Source organism: Anser anser (assembly GCF_964211835.1).
Source record: "Anser anser genome assembly, chromosome: 1".
Classification (NCBI taxonomy): Eukaryota; Metazoa; Chordata; class Aves; order Anseriformes; family Anatidae; genus Anser; species Anser anser.
In genome coordinates, this window is record NC_139720.1 from 36,001,715 (window position 1) to 36,016,900 (window position 15,186).

The 15,186-nt window shown below is 39.8% G+C and overlaps 1 protein-coding gene and 2 long non-coding RNA genes across 5 annotated transcripts in view; 2 read left to right on the forward strand and 1 right to left on the reverse strand.

Annotated features, from left to right (window-relative positions):
• The window catches only part of MON2 (MON2 homolog, regulator of endosome-to-Golgi trafficking), a 73,080-nt gene extending 70,964 nt beyond the window's left edge, over nt 1-2,116 (forward strand). For all 3 annotated transcript variants that reach the window (XM_083814434.1, XM_083814435.1, XM_083814436.1), the window contains one exon: nt 455-2,116. In XM_083814434.1, coding sequence (XP_083670560.1) covers nt 455-618 — 164 coding nt within the window. In that variant the 3' untranslated portion in view covers nt 619-2,116. The remainder of the gene's footprint in view (nt 1-454) is intronic.
• LOC310888105 lies at nt 604-14,396 on the reverse strand. The gene is made up of 2 exons (XR_014575821.1): nt 13,950-14,396; nt 604-9,694 (listed from the first exon to the last, which is right to left on the reverse strand). It is a non-coding gene; the product is annotated as an uncharacterized lncRNA (long non-coding RNA).
• On the forward strand, nt 13,416-15,065 carry LOC310888112. Its single transcript, XR_014575822.1, has 2 exons — nt 13,416-13,570; nt 14,395-15,065. It is a non-coding gene; the product is annotated as an uncharacterized lncRNA (long non-coding RNA).
• The last annotated feature ends 121 nt before the right edge of the window (nt 15,066-15,186 follow it).

Sequence of the window (15,186 nt, forward strand, 5' to 3'; positions counted from 1 at the left end):
AGTTCTTATAGCCTGGATTGCTTTGAAATTAGTAGGCCTCATTGATGACATTTCCAAAAGTGAAGTGTGTTCAATTCAGCTTTCTACCAACAACTGAGAAAAGCAGGCAGAAAATGTATGTGCGTTATGGACTTAACAAAAGTAGTATCTTCAATTTGTCAGTTATTCTTCATCCAGAAAACATAGTTAATGAATTGTGTAGAAACACAAGTGTGTGGTGCCGTTTTATGGATATCCCATCTGGCTTGCAGCTGCTGCTGCAGAAGGGTATGGCTCTCCTGCAAATCCTGCATCATGGCTGAGGACCATGTAAAGATGTCTTAGTGTCTGTATAGCACTAGGTACCTGTGTTTAGGCATCTGAGCGTGTTCTTAACTTACTTGTGTATCTACAAATGCATTGCAAGAACTTGGATGGTACGAAGTGATCTAATCTGTTCTTTTCTTCATTGCAGTTGATGCTAACACATGGGCGCAAGTTATTGCCTTGTACCCGACTTTAGTAGAATGTATCACCTGCTCCTCCTCGGAAGTGTGCTCTGCTCTGAAAGAGGCACTTGTTCCCTTTAAGGACTTCATGCATCCACCAGCATCCAAGGTACAGAACGGAGAGTCTTGACCCCATAAAACTTTTTTTTTTTTTTTTTAATTTTTGAAGGAAAAAAAGTATCCAAAAATGTTTGTTCCCAGGTGAAGTTTCTCTGAGGAAATCTCTTGTGGCTAGTACTTGGCAACTAATGTTGACTGCCTTTTAACTGTACTAACAAGAGCTCAGTAATTCATGAGTACAGCCTATATCTCAAAGGTTCCAGAGTGAGTAGCAGTGCAAACCTTTAATAAATTTAACTGAGTAGTTGGAATCATTTATAATCTAATGTACTTGCTACAGTATCTTGAAGTGGTGATTGAAAAGTGGGCTTATGTACAGCTTGTTGTGTATGTGTTAATGATGTAATTAAAAATATTTCAATTCAGTCAGATTTATTAGGCTGGTGTTTTGCACCCTTTTTTGAAGTACGAATTGTACTAAAATTTTATGCAAGATGGTACTGTAACATTCCATATATCTGTAACCAGCCTTTGTAAACAAAGGGAACTGATATACTTGTGTGTATAATAAATGGTACAGTTCTGTATAAAATAGTTGCATTTATTATTTAAATTCTTTTTAAAATATTGATAATGTTAAATGCTTGAAAATGTATTTATTATAAGTTGTATGCTTGCATTTTTACTTACAGTTTGCCTTCTAAATTGCCAGATATGATCATTCATATCTGATCATGTTCTTAGTTTTTGCTTAATTGAATGTATCTTCTCTGTGGCCATTGAACATCTAAATGAAGAGGTCATACGACAAAAGATTGCAGCAAGCAGTCAGTAGCCTGCTGATCTCAAACTTCAAAGTAGTTGACCTGAAATAAGTTTGAATATGCAGAAATCCACTGTAGCACTTCAACACTACCATACCTCACTTCATAAAATATTTAAGATGTTTGTTATACTCAAATCTATCCATTTTTGTAGTTGCAGCCTTGCTTTAAAAAAAAAAAAAATAATACTCGGGGGTCATTAGCCTTTTTTGACCTTACTTGCAGATATCATAGTCTTTGAATCATGACCCAAGAAAGGTGATTTCAAATATCTGAAGTACTTGGCTGTAATATTTTGTTCAATAATTTTAAGTGCTTTGTTTTGTAATGTCTTTTAAACCCAAATTGTTCTAACCTTTTAATTATATACTGTCTGATATAAAACCATGAGAAGTGTATTTTTGAAGTTAGTTACTCATTTAGAAGTGCAGTAAAATTTGTCATTAAATAAATGTGAATTTTCTTTTACTTTCACATAATACACAATTAAAACAAAACACTTTTAATAGTATTGTTTTTAAAGTTTGTAACATAGCATTTAAATTTTTATTTAATGAATTATCTCAATAATGTTTCACCTGTATTCACATATTTTTAAGCTGTGATGTGAAAGCACAAATGCCAAATGTTTTGAGAGAAAAAAAGAAAAGACGGGTGCCTTTCTATTGGTTTCAGAGCTTACCTTTAGGTTTTTGTTCCTTGAAGTTTTTTGTAGATATTAAAAGTGATTATCATGCATAAGAAGTGGTATTATATGTTTGCTTTACTGTTTGCTGACTAAAGAGATATTAATTGGTACATGTGAATAGATGGAGAATTTGTAGGAGCTTCAAGTGAGGGTGTGAGGAACTGGTCAGGGTTAGAAGTACCCCATGTGAAATGCTGTTACGCAAGCACAGCTTTGAAGAGCTTGCTCCCCTAAGACTCCAGTTTACGATCCTTTTAAAAAGGATATTAAAGAGGCTTCAAGAGCTTGCACATATGTCTTTGACAACATTGCATGGAACTTAATCTTCGAGTGTGGATAGTTTTTAAAAGAACACACATTTTACATTAAAGAAACAAGCACTTTCCAGTAATAGAATTTAAATCAAAATAGCCTATTTGGAGAAGCAGTTCCAGTATACTGCAGACCTGGGTCCCAGGTACAAATAATAACGTTGTCATGCTCTGAAACTGAAAACCTTGCAACTGCTCTACTACTTAGTGAAAGATAAGACAAGGCCTATTGGGTCCTTAAAGAAAATAAGCAAGGGGTCAGGCAGAGGAAGGGTATTAATTTGGTTTAAAATCTATCTATCTGCTAGAAATTCTGGCAAAAGGCATGCAGACCAAACTGTGGATGAGTTTGTTTCCAATTAATTTCTAATTGTTTTTTTTCAGTGATAACAGATACATTCTGTCTTAAATGAAGCATGTCTTCACCTTTATCTATATTTTAAAAAGAGGGTACGTGGGTGTGTAAGTCCTACTCAGCTCTAAAGCGTAGAGTACTTTACCAGCCATGGATATTAATCTTCTAAAGACTGAAATAAACTACCAATCAGTTAAACTTCCTTCCTTTCCTCTTAATTACCACATGAAAAATATTTATTCTATTTGGGGCATGTTTTGGACATACAAGTTGAGGCTGACCATACTCGAACTGCTTTCTTGTATTTTGTATAAGTAGTTTGAGGACTGAAAGCAAAGATACATGGTTTAGAAAATACGTTTTTAATTGACTAATTTTGTTTGTGAATAAGAGTTATTCTAGTTGCTTTGCCTTCTTATCCAGCACTAAAATATTTCCTCCAACTTTGAAGTATCAGATTCTTGTTTCCATTTGTACTTTTGGCTAAATATTCTTAGGGCCTCTTTGATGCAAACAGCATTTTTTGAATATTTAAATTGCATAGTTTTATATCCATTCCTAGCAAGACAAATCTTGTTAATTAATTTAATTAATGCTGCCCATCAAGTAAACCCATGTGCTCAATTCTGTAGGTTTGCCTAGGCATGTGAAATAAAGCAAACAGGCATTTTCATGATTGGGGTCTGCATTGTGTTGCTGAAATCATCTAGAAAGGGGGCTCAGCTGATTGTACAGAAGTATGTCAGCTGGAAACTAGGGGATAAACGTTAATTGCTGAATGTAATGACATTCTTCAGCTTTCTTCTTCCTCTCCCCAACCTTAACAAAGATTCATATTGCAAATCAAAAGAAAAAATGTGAGGGTCTTCTACATTATTACAAGGGTCCATATCAAAATTTTGGATTATTTGGGAAAACTTGTATGTCTCGGTGCCAAGGGATTTGAGGGTATGCCTCGGTGTACGCAGGGATTTAAGATGACGTAAGTAGCTCTAAGAAAAAGGAATAGATGGCTCAAACTGGGAATTTTTAATGGAAAAAATATTCTTAGAAGTAACATATAGTAGTTAATTTGCTTATTATCAGACATGCTTATCTACCAGGGCATCCGTTTTGTTCCCTTGTACATTTGCTTGCTTCCCTACTGGCTCTTATCAATGTCTTGTTCACAACATCACAGAATGGATGAGGTGGGAAGGGACCTCTGGAGGCCATCTGGTCCAACCCACCTGCTTAAGCAGGGACACCTCGAGCAGGTTGCCCAGGACCACATCCAGACAGCTCCAAGAAGGAAGATTCCACAACCTATCTGGACAGCCTGTGCCAGTGCTCAGTTACTTGCCCAGTAAATAAGTGCTTCCTGATGTTTAGATGGAACCTCCTCTGTTCCAGTTTGTGCCCACTACCTCTTGTCCTAGCACTGGGCACCACTGAAAAGAGCCTACTTCTGTCTTTGCACCCTCCCTTCAGGTATTATTGTACATTAATAAGATTCCCCTGAGCTTTCTCTTCTCCAGGCTGAACAGTCCCAGCTCTCTCAGCCCTTCCTCATAGGAGAGGTGCTCCAGGCCTTTGATCATCTTGGTGGCCCTTTGTTGGTCTCATTCTGGGGAGCCTAGAACTGGACGCCTAACTCCAGGTGTGGCCTCACTAGTGATGAATATAGGAGAAGGATCACCTCTCTCAACCTGCTGGCAATGCAATGCCTGATGCAGCCCAGGACACCATTAGCCTCCTTAGTGGCAAGGACACACAGCTGGCTCATGTTCAACTTGGTGTCCAGCAGGACTCCAAGGTCCTTTTCTACAGAGCTGCTTTCCAGCCAAGTGGCCCCCAGCGTGTACTGGTGCCTGAGGTTGTTCTTCCCCAGGTGCAGGACTCGGCACTTCTCCTTGCTGAACTTCGAGGTTCCTATCAGCCTATTTCTCCAGCCTGTCCAGGTGCCTCTGGATGGCAGCACAGCCCTCTGGTGTATCTGCCACTGTTCCCGGTACGTTACAAGACATTAAGCCACGTGAAATACATGGTCACTATTAATTACACATGCAAGTCGGAGCGTCTGAGATACTTCAACAGTTTATCATTATATTCTTTTTTTTCTTTTCCCACCAACACCTAGGTTGTTCCTTCTTGCCAAATGGCAAACCTTCATGTAGCTGGCCTTGAACTTTTCAGGCAAGACACTTTTAGTGAGATCGATAACTTTTTTTTCCCTCATTATATCTCTGCCCATGGCAAACACAAGTCCTAGTCAGCAATGTAGTTTACAGAAAATTGTTTAGATGTTCAGGATACTGCTGTTGTTGGAAAGGAAAAAACAAAGCAAAACAACAAAAAAAACATGTTTTCTCCTTATCTGTTCCTGTACAGCTCATTTCTGTGTCTTTTACTGTTTGTTCACATTGAATTTGCAGCTTGCTATTTATTTCCTGTTGTGGGCAGTCATCTTCTGCAACCTTCAGTTTGAATCCTCATAAGATGAGGCTCTCCAAGTGAAAGAAGGAAGTGCTGCACACAGTTACACTGTGAGCGGTGCACATTTTGACTGTAGATACTGCTATGGTGCCTATAAGGATGTTTAGATTGGAGTATTTCAGTTTCCGAAGTGTCAGAAAGGTATAAATGAGGCAGCTATGGTACAGGTTTTGTGGATCTGAATTGGGATGCAAACTAATGGCAGATGTAGGCTACATCCGTACAAATACAGTTCCATCAACAAAATACTAATTGACAGAATATTTGTATTCTCTGAGAAAAGCAAAATTATAGAAAGTAATTAGTTGAATTTCTGCACTGGTTAAAAAATTTGCCTCTTAAAACATAGGTTGGTGATAACTTCCAGTAATATTTTGTGCTTTAAAAATGTGATAAATTAATGCATTTTACGGTGTCTTCAGAAGCAGTAAGTTGGTTTAATTCATGTTTCATTGTATTCAGTGGAGATTCTACTGTGTGACTTCACAAGGGGAAAAAAGATGATCAACACTGACTGTGTCAAAAGATCATAGTCTGCCACATCTAGTTCTTTGGAATTTCCTCAATTGTGTAGCCTCAGACTCCAGTAACTTGGAGTATATCCATAATTCTTGGAAATTAATTTCAGATTACGTGATGACAACACTAGGACACTGCAGCTGTGTCATTACATATAGCAGTGAGTTCTGCTGCCATGCTCTTTTATTTTCCTGTTTGGATGTGGTTTTGTTTTTTTACTTCACAGTAATGTGAGAAAAAAATTGGAATCATTTAAAATTGGAGTTGAGATAAAAGCATCCTTCTGTTGTACCTTTGCATGTAACTCTACTCATAATTTTTTTCTCTCTGTGTTTTTGACGTTTTCTCCACTTGCTCTGACAAAGGGGAGTAGATTTATATTTATAGTTTGCTATATGTGCCCTGGTATTCAGATAAATCGAATTGAGACCTTGCTTAGTGTAACAAAGTGTGAACTAGCAACTCTCCTCAGGGTTCATCTTTTTGTTCTCTTCTTCAGCCTAAAGCAGTTGTAACAGGCACTGTAGAGTAGTGTTTAGCCTTATTTTTAACATTGTCTGTCTAAAGACAGCTATAAGGGAAGATTACAGAAATTCTAATTCTAATTTTTTTTTCTTGCAAATAGTACTCTGGAATTGTACTGTATGTGATTATTGCAGTATATAGGAGTAAATGAAGTAAATATGTTAATGTCTAACATTTTGAAGTAATCTTTACAGTCATGTGGAATAACAAGTAAATTCTTTGTAATTCCTATTTCATTTAGAATTTGGGTCACACAAGTGATGAGGTTCACATAAGCAGCTAAGGCTCTTGTAGCAGTTATTTAGCCTGTGCGACTGGATAGCTAGTGGGAGACAAAATATGTATTGGGGAAGCAGAGTGATTTGTTACTTTCCATTGCTTGACACCTATGTCAGCAATGCAGAAAAAAAAATAATAATTAAAAAAAACACACTGAAGTATGAATTTCACCTGTTTGTATGTGTTGAAAAGGATATGTATTATTCCACTGGATTTTGAGACTACTTTCAATTGTTCCAAATCTGGCAGTATAAAAGCTTGTTTCTTTCACTTTTGTTCATTTTACCTATTCAGATCAGAAGGACTGCATGAGCTGTGCATATAAGCAGGAATTCATTCCAGCCAAATAGTTGCTCTTTTCTCCTTAAGTTTTTTAAAGCTAGAATTCCATGTTGCATTATTTTTTTGTTTGTTTGTTTAGAGAAAAAGTATCCAATTCCTGCTGTATCACAAATGCAAGCTATTGCAAGCTTTTACCACTAAGAAGCATTTTATTTCCTGTCTTCCCAAACTAGTTACCAACTGGCTTAAGAATGGGATCTGTTCATGGACATTTGTTTGATCTCTTTAAATGACTTAACAGTAAGTTGATAACTTTTACTGCATTATCACTTACTATTTTGCCATCTGATCGGTTACTTTAAGACACCATGTATTGAAGAACGATCAGGTATACCAGTATTCTTTCCTTACCCCTGTGTTTTCTGCCCTTATTTTTCTGACAATACTTTTCTGGTGTGCACTTTCCTTCAGTTGTAAGTTGTGGAAGCCGGGACACCTATTTGTCTACACAGTATTTTTCATATCAGGGCAAGTGCAATAAAAATGACTCTAATAGTTCATGTAAAACATAGGTTTCATTTGGGGAGTAAATACTCTTTAGGTTTCACAAGTATGTTTGTTATAAATCTGTGTTTTGCCATATTAATACAAGCATATTAGAGTTGTGGTGTTTCCTTCTTGAATGCTGGAATATGTATCAGACAAGGCTACTCGTTTCTTGTGATGAAATACATTAGAACTCAGCATTTCTTTGCTTCTTACAGCCTTTAGGTTTTATTCAATGGAAAATACAGAGATAATGATATAGGCAGGATGTCCAAAAAATTCTCTTTAGATTTTGAATTACACAGAAGTCTTTCACCAAAAAAAGGTGAAATTGCATGAAAATTAGTATTATAAGTAGGCTAGAAAACAGGATTATAACTCAACTTCTCAACTGGGAAAATTGTCACCCAAACAACAGGATGTAGTTCATCCAGATGACTGTAAGATGCTGCACTCAAGTAGCAGAGAGTTCTTTCCATTTAATTTTGCCATCTTTATTGAATAGGAGGCTGAATTTCAAAATAGTTTTGATGGTTTTCCTTAGGAAATTGCTCTAGTATAAAAATGCTTATCTGTGCATACAGCTGTCATTAACACTATCAAAACTAGCTCTGAAAACATGTTTTGCAGCAATGTCTGTTAATAGAAGTATAAGTCAAGTCTAAACATCTTTTTAAACAATTAAAAGTTAACATTTTATATAAGCTTTCTCAGCTGATAAATTTCTGTACATAATCCATAATTTAATATTATAATTTTTAATCTATACAATTATGGTGTAATTGTATTTAAACTATCTAGTCAAAACTTCATTTAGAAAAATGTGCAGTTTTCTATTTTCTGTCAAATAAATACTACTCACCTCCTACTCACTCTGTTTTAGACTATTTCAACTTAATGGTGTATGTTAAGTCTCAAAGAATTAAGATGTATCAAAGACAGGAAAGAATCCTTGAAATAAAATAGTAATGAGTGCTACTACCAATAGGGTTTTACTTTGTTGCATTGTAGAGTTCATCATATAGAAGAACTACAAGGCATTAGTTACCATTCACATTCATTTTTTTGTGTGTTCTGATTCAGGATGTAGTAGTTGTGTCCTATCAGTTCGACAGTAACATGCTAAGAACTGATCCTTCTATTTCTGAGTTTCTTATTTAAGCATTTATGTCTTCATTATGAAACAGATTTGATTAAAGAAAAAAAAAAAGGTACAATACCTGCATGTTTTGGCCTTATCCGAGTGTATTTGCTATGCTGTCTGCAGCCAAGAAATGAGTGATCATTGCTCAAATTTCCTTTATCATCTACATTTAGGGAAATTCTCAGATAAACTCATTTTTAAACTCAGTATCATAGGCTTTTCATGTCAACACGTTTATTCCCACCAGTGGTCCAGCTGCCCACCTTATGAACTTCTTAAGGAATCTCATTTGTCAACACTGTAATCCTCTTTTCACCTGAAGCATGTTCCCAACAGAAAGGATGACTACCATCTTATTCTTTGGTGAAAAATACTCCATAGTTGAAACATACTCAAAGGCCTCAGCCTGTGCCTGGAAGTTTAAGATTGTTGAGGAGGGTCGTTGTTGGGTTTATTGTTTGTTCGTTTTTCCCCCTTAGTTTTTCAGGAGGGATTGCCCATAGGTAAGTAAGAAAGGAAATCACTTGCAAGTCAGATGCCTGTTTTGCTTTCGTACACCCTGGTATTCAAGATGGAATGGTAACTACTGCTCTCTGTGTACAGAATGTCTGCTTTAGACTTGCCATGAGCCAAGCGACTTGGCCATGACCAGTAATATTTCCAAAGTTTACAGCTTCAAGACTGCAGAGGCTGGTGAGGATGACAGACTGTTGGGAAGTTGAAACTTGACATTGCCTTGTCTGCTGTTCTTAATGTTAACTATTTCTTACTTGGAACTATTAAAGTTGTCAGAAAATTGCTTATTTTTCTGGCTTTCTTGCCAGAGGACTCCCACTTCTTTCCCCCATCACATCACAGACTGATGCCTGGTCATATCAGGGAAGGGACTCAGAGGCCCCACAAAAAATGGCAGCCAAAACTGGATTGCTACCAACAAAAGGCCTTTAAAAAGCACAGAGAGAAGTCTGGTTTTGATCAATGTCTTTCATGAGGAAGCATGGAAGGGGACTAGGAGTATTATGTACGTAGTACTACTCACATGCGCATGTACAAAGAACTGGTTTCTGGAGTACATCAGAACTATTACTTAGAGTTATACTTACTGAATATCTGTTCATGCCTCTGGGCTTGGCCTTGTAGCATAATATGGCACTGCCTTACCACTAAAATGAGCCCTAGAGTCTGCAGACAGTACTTCCTAGAACAAATGAGGAAAGATAAATGTTTATTTTAGAAAAGACTGATTTAAATTAAATATTTTCCCTTAATATATGACATCCCCTGTTAAAGCTGTGTGCACTATAATCTCTTAAAATTTTAAGCAGTTACATGTTGCCAAAGCCTTAAAGAGAACGCAGTGAATTGATGAATCTAGTATGCAGCCCTGCCTCTTTAGAGAGTAAGAAGCAAGTTTTTAGAGCTAAACCATGGTATGTTTGCAGTAGCTGCTTCTTTCAGTTCAATTTCACTTTATCCAGCTCAATTCAAACAACCAGTTTGGAGAAAGATTAGGAGTTAAAAAAGTGGAAAGCTTGCTTTTTCCTCTTCCATGCATAGGATAGATTTGTGAGGGGAAAATGTACTGTGTCTAAAAGCTGAATGCAGTGCTAGCTAGAAACAATTAGTTCTGTCTTCTTTGTAACAATGTGTGTTTCCTGAATGTATCCAAAACATTCAAAATAGACCAGTCTAAGAAATAATTATTTTGAATGCTATTCTCCCTATAATTCTACTTTGCATCCAGATAGAGCTCAATGCAAACTAATAAAATGTTAAATAATCAGGAAAGATGTATTCAGAACCATTTTCTGATAAAATAAATTGTAACCATTTAGAATCTACTAAATAAGCTATTCAGTTGTTAAATGTGTAAATGCATTTCCTAATTAGACAAAGATTGGCAATCTCAGTGCAAATACTACATTTAATTGCAAAACAACATCTAAATAATTGCTAATGAAGTAGTAAACTTTTAGGAAAGACAAATACAGATGCAAAATAAGGTAAAAAACATAGTTCCCTGCTTATTTGTCATTATTAAAAACAGGTCATTCACTATTTGTGGAAAAGATTCAAACTCAGGAGACACTCTTACCAGAGAGGTAATCTAGAGTATTTGCTTTAAGAAATACAAGTTGGATTAATCTTCTAAAAGTTTGAGTTCCACCCCAAAATTAAGTAGCCTGGCTTTCATTTACAACTAGGGAAGACGAATAGCTAGTCCTATCAGGACATCCATTCCATCCTAAAAGAGGCCAGAGAAGTTATCATGTAGAAGTCCCAGTACATGCTATGGGAATATAGGACAACTACTTTAGGGTTAGACATCTGCTGTTTTATGGTTGTTTGTTGGTTTGTTAGTTTTTATTTTAGTTTATTTTTTTCAGTTTACTTTAGGCAGCTCAAAAGAGGGAAGATGAATCTCACCAAAAAATAGTAGCCAAAGTAAATGCAGCTGACCTCCCTACTGCAACATGTCGATGGTGCTATAGTTTTTTTTGATCTACCCTAAGAGCACTTTGTTTGTTTGTTTTAACACATCCTTTGCAAGGGCCTATTCCGAGGTTTGGCTCTTCCCCCCCCCCCATATTTCTTGTAACCTCTCTGTGTGCCAGGGTAGGATTCTCTGTAGTCATGGCATTAGTCTAAATACTCAGATAGGAATTACAAGCTCTATAGTTACTATTAGTGTAGAAAATGTGGCCCTTTCTCAACCTTAAACTCTCCTTGCTACTGATCTGCTGTGGTTTTCCGTAAGTTCCACAATTTGGATGAGTAAATGACAGTATTAAGTTGTTGTCACGAGCTCAGTAAACTGAACTGAACATTTCAAGTCCTGCTACATTTTTGCACACTCCTTACCAGAGATTTTATTTCTTTTAATACATTTAACTGCTGCTTTCAACCGAGTTTCAGGTCAACAAGGTTACAGTTACTTCTGATACATATAACTTGGTGCCTGAATGCTTATTTTTGGCATCTGAATTTCTCACCTCTAAGGGAGATGAGAAAGTATTTGCTACTAAGCATGACTTCTTTGAAAGTCTTTACACATTCACATTCTCAGTAAAGAAGACTTGACTTACTAAAAGTAACTGAGGGCATCAACCCTCAAAATCTCTCAGAGCTTTGCATTACAGGGTGTGGGACAGTGTGAGGGTATCACAGAGGCGCGTGGCTCCCACAAATGCCGTGGACTGGCAGCTTGCTGCTTGGTGCCCGCATCCATCTGCAGCTTTGCATGTGTTCCAGCCTTTTAGTTGCTTTCCCATTATTTTCCAGCATCTACTTTAATAACTTCTAGATTTCAGATAAATGTAAATCCCAAAAGAAAATATCAGTGTAGTTGTTCTGGTTTGACGTATTCTAAATTTGTGAATTATGCTGAGTATCTGCCATTAGCTTTTAGTTTCATTTTAATTCATTTCAGTTCGTTTAATTAATGAATGTAAAAGGTACCTTAGTTCAGGAGAAGGAGTCACCAAGACATGACTTTTAGAAAAGTCGCTTAACATTATATAGTTGAAATATCCGTAGAACAGGAAGGAGAGGAAAATTGTTTGTTTGTTTGTTTGTTTGTTTTAAAGCCAAAAAATAATCTGGTCTTAACTAAAAACTAAATATTCTTACTATGTATATAGGATTTTTTCCCACTAGTAATAGCTTTTGAAATATAATCTTGGTATAAACAAATCTATCTGAATTTTTGGATGGGGGAAAAAAAGCCATGGAACTAGCAAACTTTTGCTTTTCTCATTTTTTTTAAAATAAACATATTTTCTCAATTTTAGATCGTTTCTTTTTCAGAATTGTTTATTCATCTGTACGCAAACTTAACCGAGTAGGACCAGAGCCTACATTTACTTGGTGCAGCCATTTCTTTGTGATACTTTGCTGCTTCTGAGCTGACCCCAAAGAGCAGAATCACTGAGTCTTGCTGTCCCCGTGAGAAATACCATCACATGGCTTTACAGAGGAGTCGGGAGAAAGGGGGCTGGAGGCACCAGGAGCTGTAGTGTTCTTCAACTTTGCAGTATCAGAAACCTACATACTTTATAAACATACCAGAAACTCCTGGTCCATTTTCTCCAAGATGTCACTGGTTTAAATGACGTTTAAACAAGCAATCGATGTAACAAACCCTGTTGCCTAATATAGGTAGCAACTTTAAAACAGCCAACTACGGGATCATAATGAAGTATTTTAATCTTTGGCTCTCTACTTTCTTTAAGGGGGCAGTGTTTTGACTGCTTTCTGGTGTGACTTTCTCAACTACAAATTTGCTGCGAGTTGTCAGCGAAGGCATGGATTTTATTCTCGGACCCATTTGTAGGTCGTTTTGCGCTGGAAACTCGGAGGCTATTGTGTTTCGTTTGGTGGTGGCTGGAGGCTGGGTTATATTTCCACATTCTGCATCGCTGATGCTAGCACCATCTTCCCAAACCGAACTGCGTCTGTGGGTTTGACTCTGGCAGCCTCCTTCCTCTCGTGTATCGGTACTTATTCTTCTGCTGCCCCCGCCACCCTGAAGGCTGGCAGCCTGGGGACCGGCACGGGCCGAGGTGCCGCCCGGGGGCTCGCTGCTTCTCCTCGCAGACGTCCCCGGGAGGCCGCCCCGGGTGGGGGTGCGGGGTGCCGGGTGCCGCCTCCCGCCCCGCCCGCGGCTTTTCCCGCCTCTCGCGGGGAGCCCCGGATCGAGAGCGGGAGCCTCTCCCTCCCGCCACCCCCCGCACGCCAGCGTAACGCCCTCCTGCGCAGCCCGGCGGGAAGCGAGGGGCAGAGCTGCGGCGGCGCGGCGCAGCGCCCTTCTGTGAATAGCGCCCCCCCCCTCCCCTTTCGCCGGCCCGCGCCATCTTGACTACCCGCCGGGGGCAGCGCGTCCCCCCCTCCCTCTTCAAGATGGCGCCGGCCGGGTGAGTGACACGTCCAGTCACGTGGGCGGCGGATGAGCCCCTCTCTCCCCCCGCCCCGAGCCATCTCCATGGCTCGGCCGGACACAGGCGGCGGCGGCGGGGGACGGGGACGGACCGCGGCGGGAGCGGGGCCCCCCCGCTTCGTCTGCGGCCTCGGCAAGGCGAGCGGCTCCCCCCTGCCCGGGCTGCGCCACGGCGGCTCGGCGCCCTCCTCCCCATCGAGGGGGGGAGCCCCGGGGAGGGGACGGGGGGCTCGGGGCGGCGGTGAGGGCAGCGGGCAGGGCAGGGGGGGCTGCCGGGGCTGCCCCGGTCCCGGGCGAGGCGGACGAGGAGGGCTGCGGGGGGCTGCGGGGGCTCGGGGTGGTGGCTGCCTGCCTGCCTGCCTGCCTGGCGTGTGTCTCTCTTCACCCCCTTCCCCCGTTTCTCTCTCCCCTTTCCTCCCTCCTTCCTTTCCCTTCCCTTCCCCTCCCCTCCCTTCCCCATCTGTTATAGGCTGGCGGAGCCGTGGCTGTTTGAAACTAAACGCGATCTTTACTGTACCAGCTGGGGTCTGTAATGTATCTGATAAACGGAGCGCTCGCCGCCTCGGCTGCAGGTCATGCAAGGAAAAGGGCAAAGCTGGGGAGGGAGCTGGGCGGGGTTTCCCTTTGCTTTCCACAGTCAGGCGAGAGGAGTCTGGTTGATGTCTGCAGCAGATAAAGGAGACAAGAGGATCATCAAAAGACCCCAGAGCCCTTTTATCTCTCTGCTGTTTCTTCCCTCTAATTCCATTTGCCGTAGACGCGTTGTCTGTCTGCTCCTTTTCCCCCTTTCAGGAGGGGCCGGGCGCACCAGGGCCCTGGCTGAGGTAGTAGTTTGTGCTGTTGGTCGGGTTGTGACATTGCCCGCTGTGGAGATAACTGCGCAAGCTACTGCCTTGCTAGTGCTGGTGATGATCAGCTGCAGATGAAGACAATGGCAATGGGAATCCCCTTTGTTTTCCCAGGATTGCATGCTGCTGAGGTGGCAACAATTCCTTCTCCTCCTACTCCTGCAGGAGCCTAGCCTTGGCCATGAGACGCGTGGGGTTCGACCCTGTCAGTAGGATATTGTTTCTTTCGCAGGCTGGATGAAAAACCATTAGTTTCACACTGTTCGGAGGGGGCTTGAATTTGGGCTGAAGAGCGGGTGTCTGCGTTTTTTTTTCTAATGCTTATTATTCACATGGCACCACTGAAAGGTGGATTTTCTATTTCGTGAAGACAAGAGATCAATGACTAACTTGTATTTTCTGTGTTCTGATTGTGCAAAACTTGTATGTGTGATCTTAAATGCTCTTATTTGAACAGTAAAAATTCTGAGTGTCTAGCAAAGGTGAAAATATGTAAATTAGCACTTTACATTGAAAAGATAGTTCTACAGTTGTTAGTGTTGACTAATTGTACAGCTTGGAGCTAACAATTTTTACAGGTGAACTTCTGAGATGCTTTTCTTTTCTGTATTGTGATTTACTTATTGTGAAAAGCAAGCCCATGAACCTGCTACTGTGAATTAATTAAAATTGCTGGTATGTTTATAGTGATGGCTAAGGGTATCGTTTTGATTGAACCTTAGTGTGTTGACCACTTATTACAATGGCTTAAACTTGAAATGCATTAAAACATTTACAATAAATGTGCATAACTGTCTCTTATGTTTTTAAAAATGAGTTAACGTTTCAGTAATTAAAAGATCTGAGTGCAATTAGGTGATGGTTAATCCTTTGAGTGCATAGTGAAAGTTTATAGCTAAACACTTT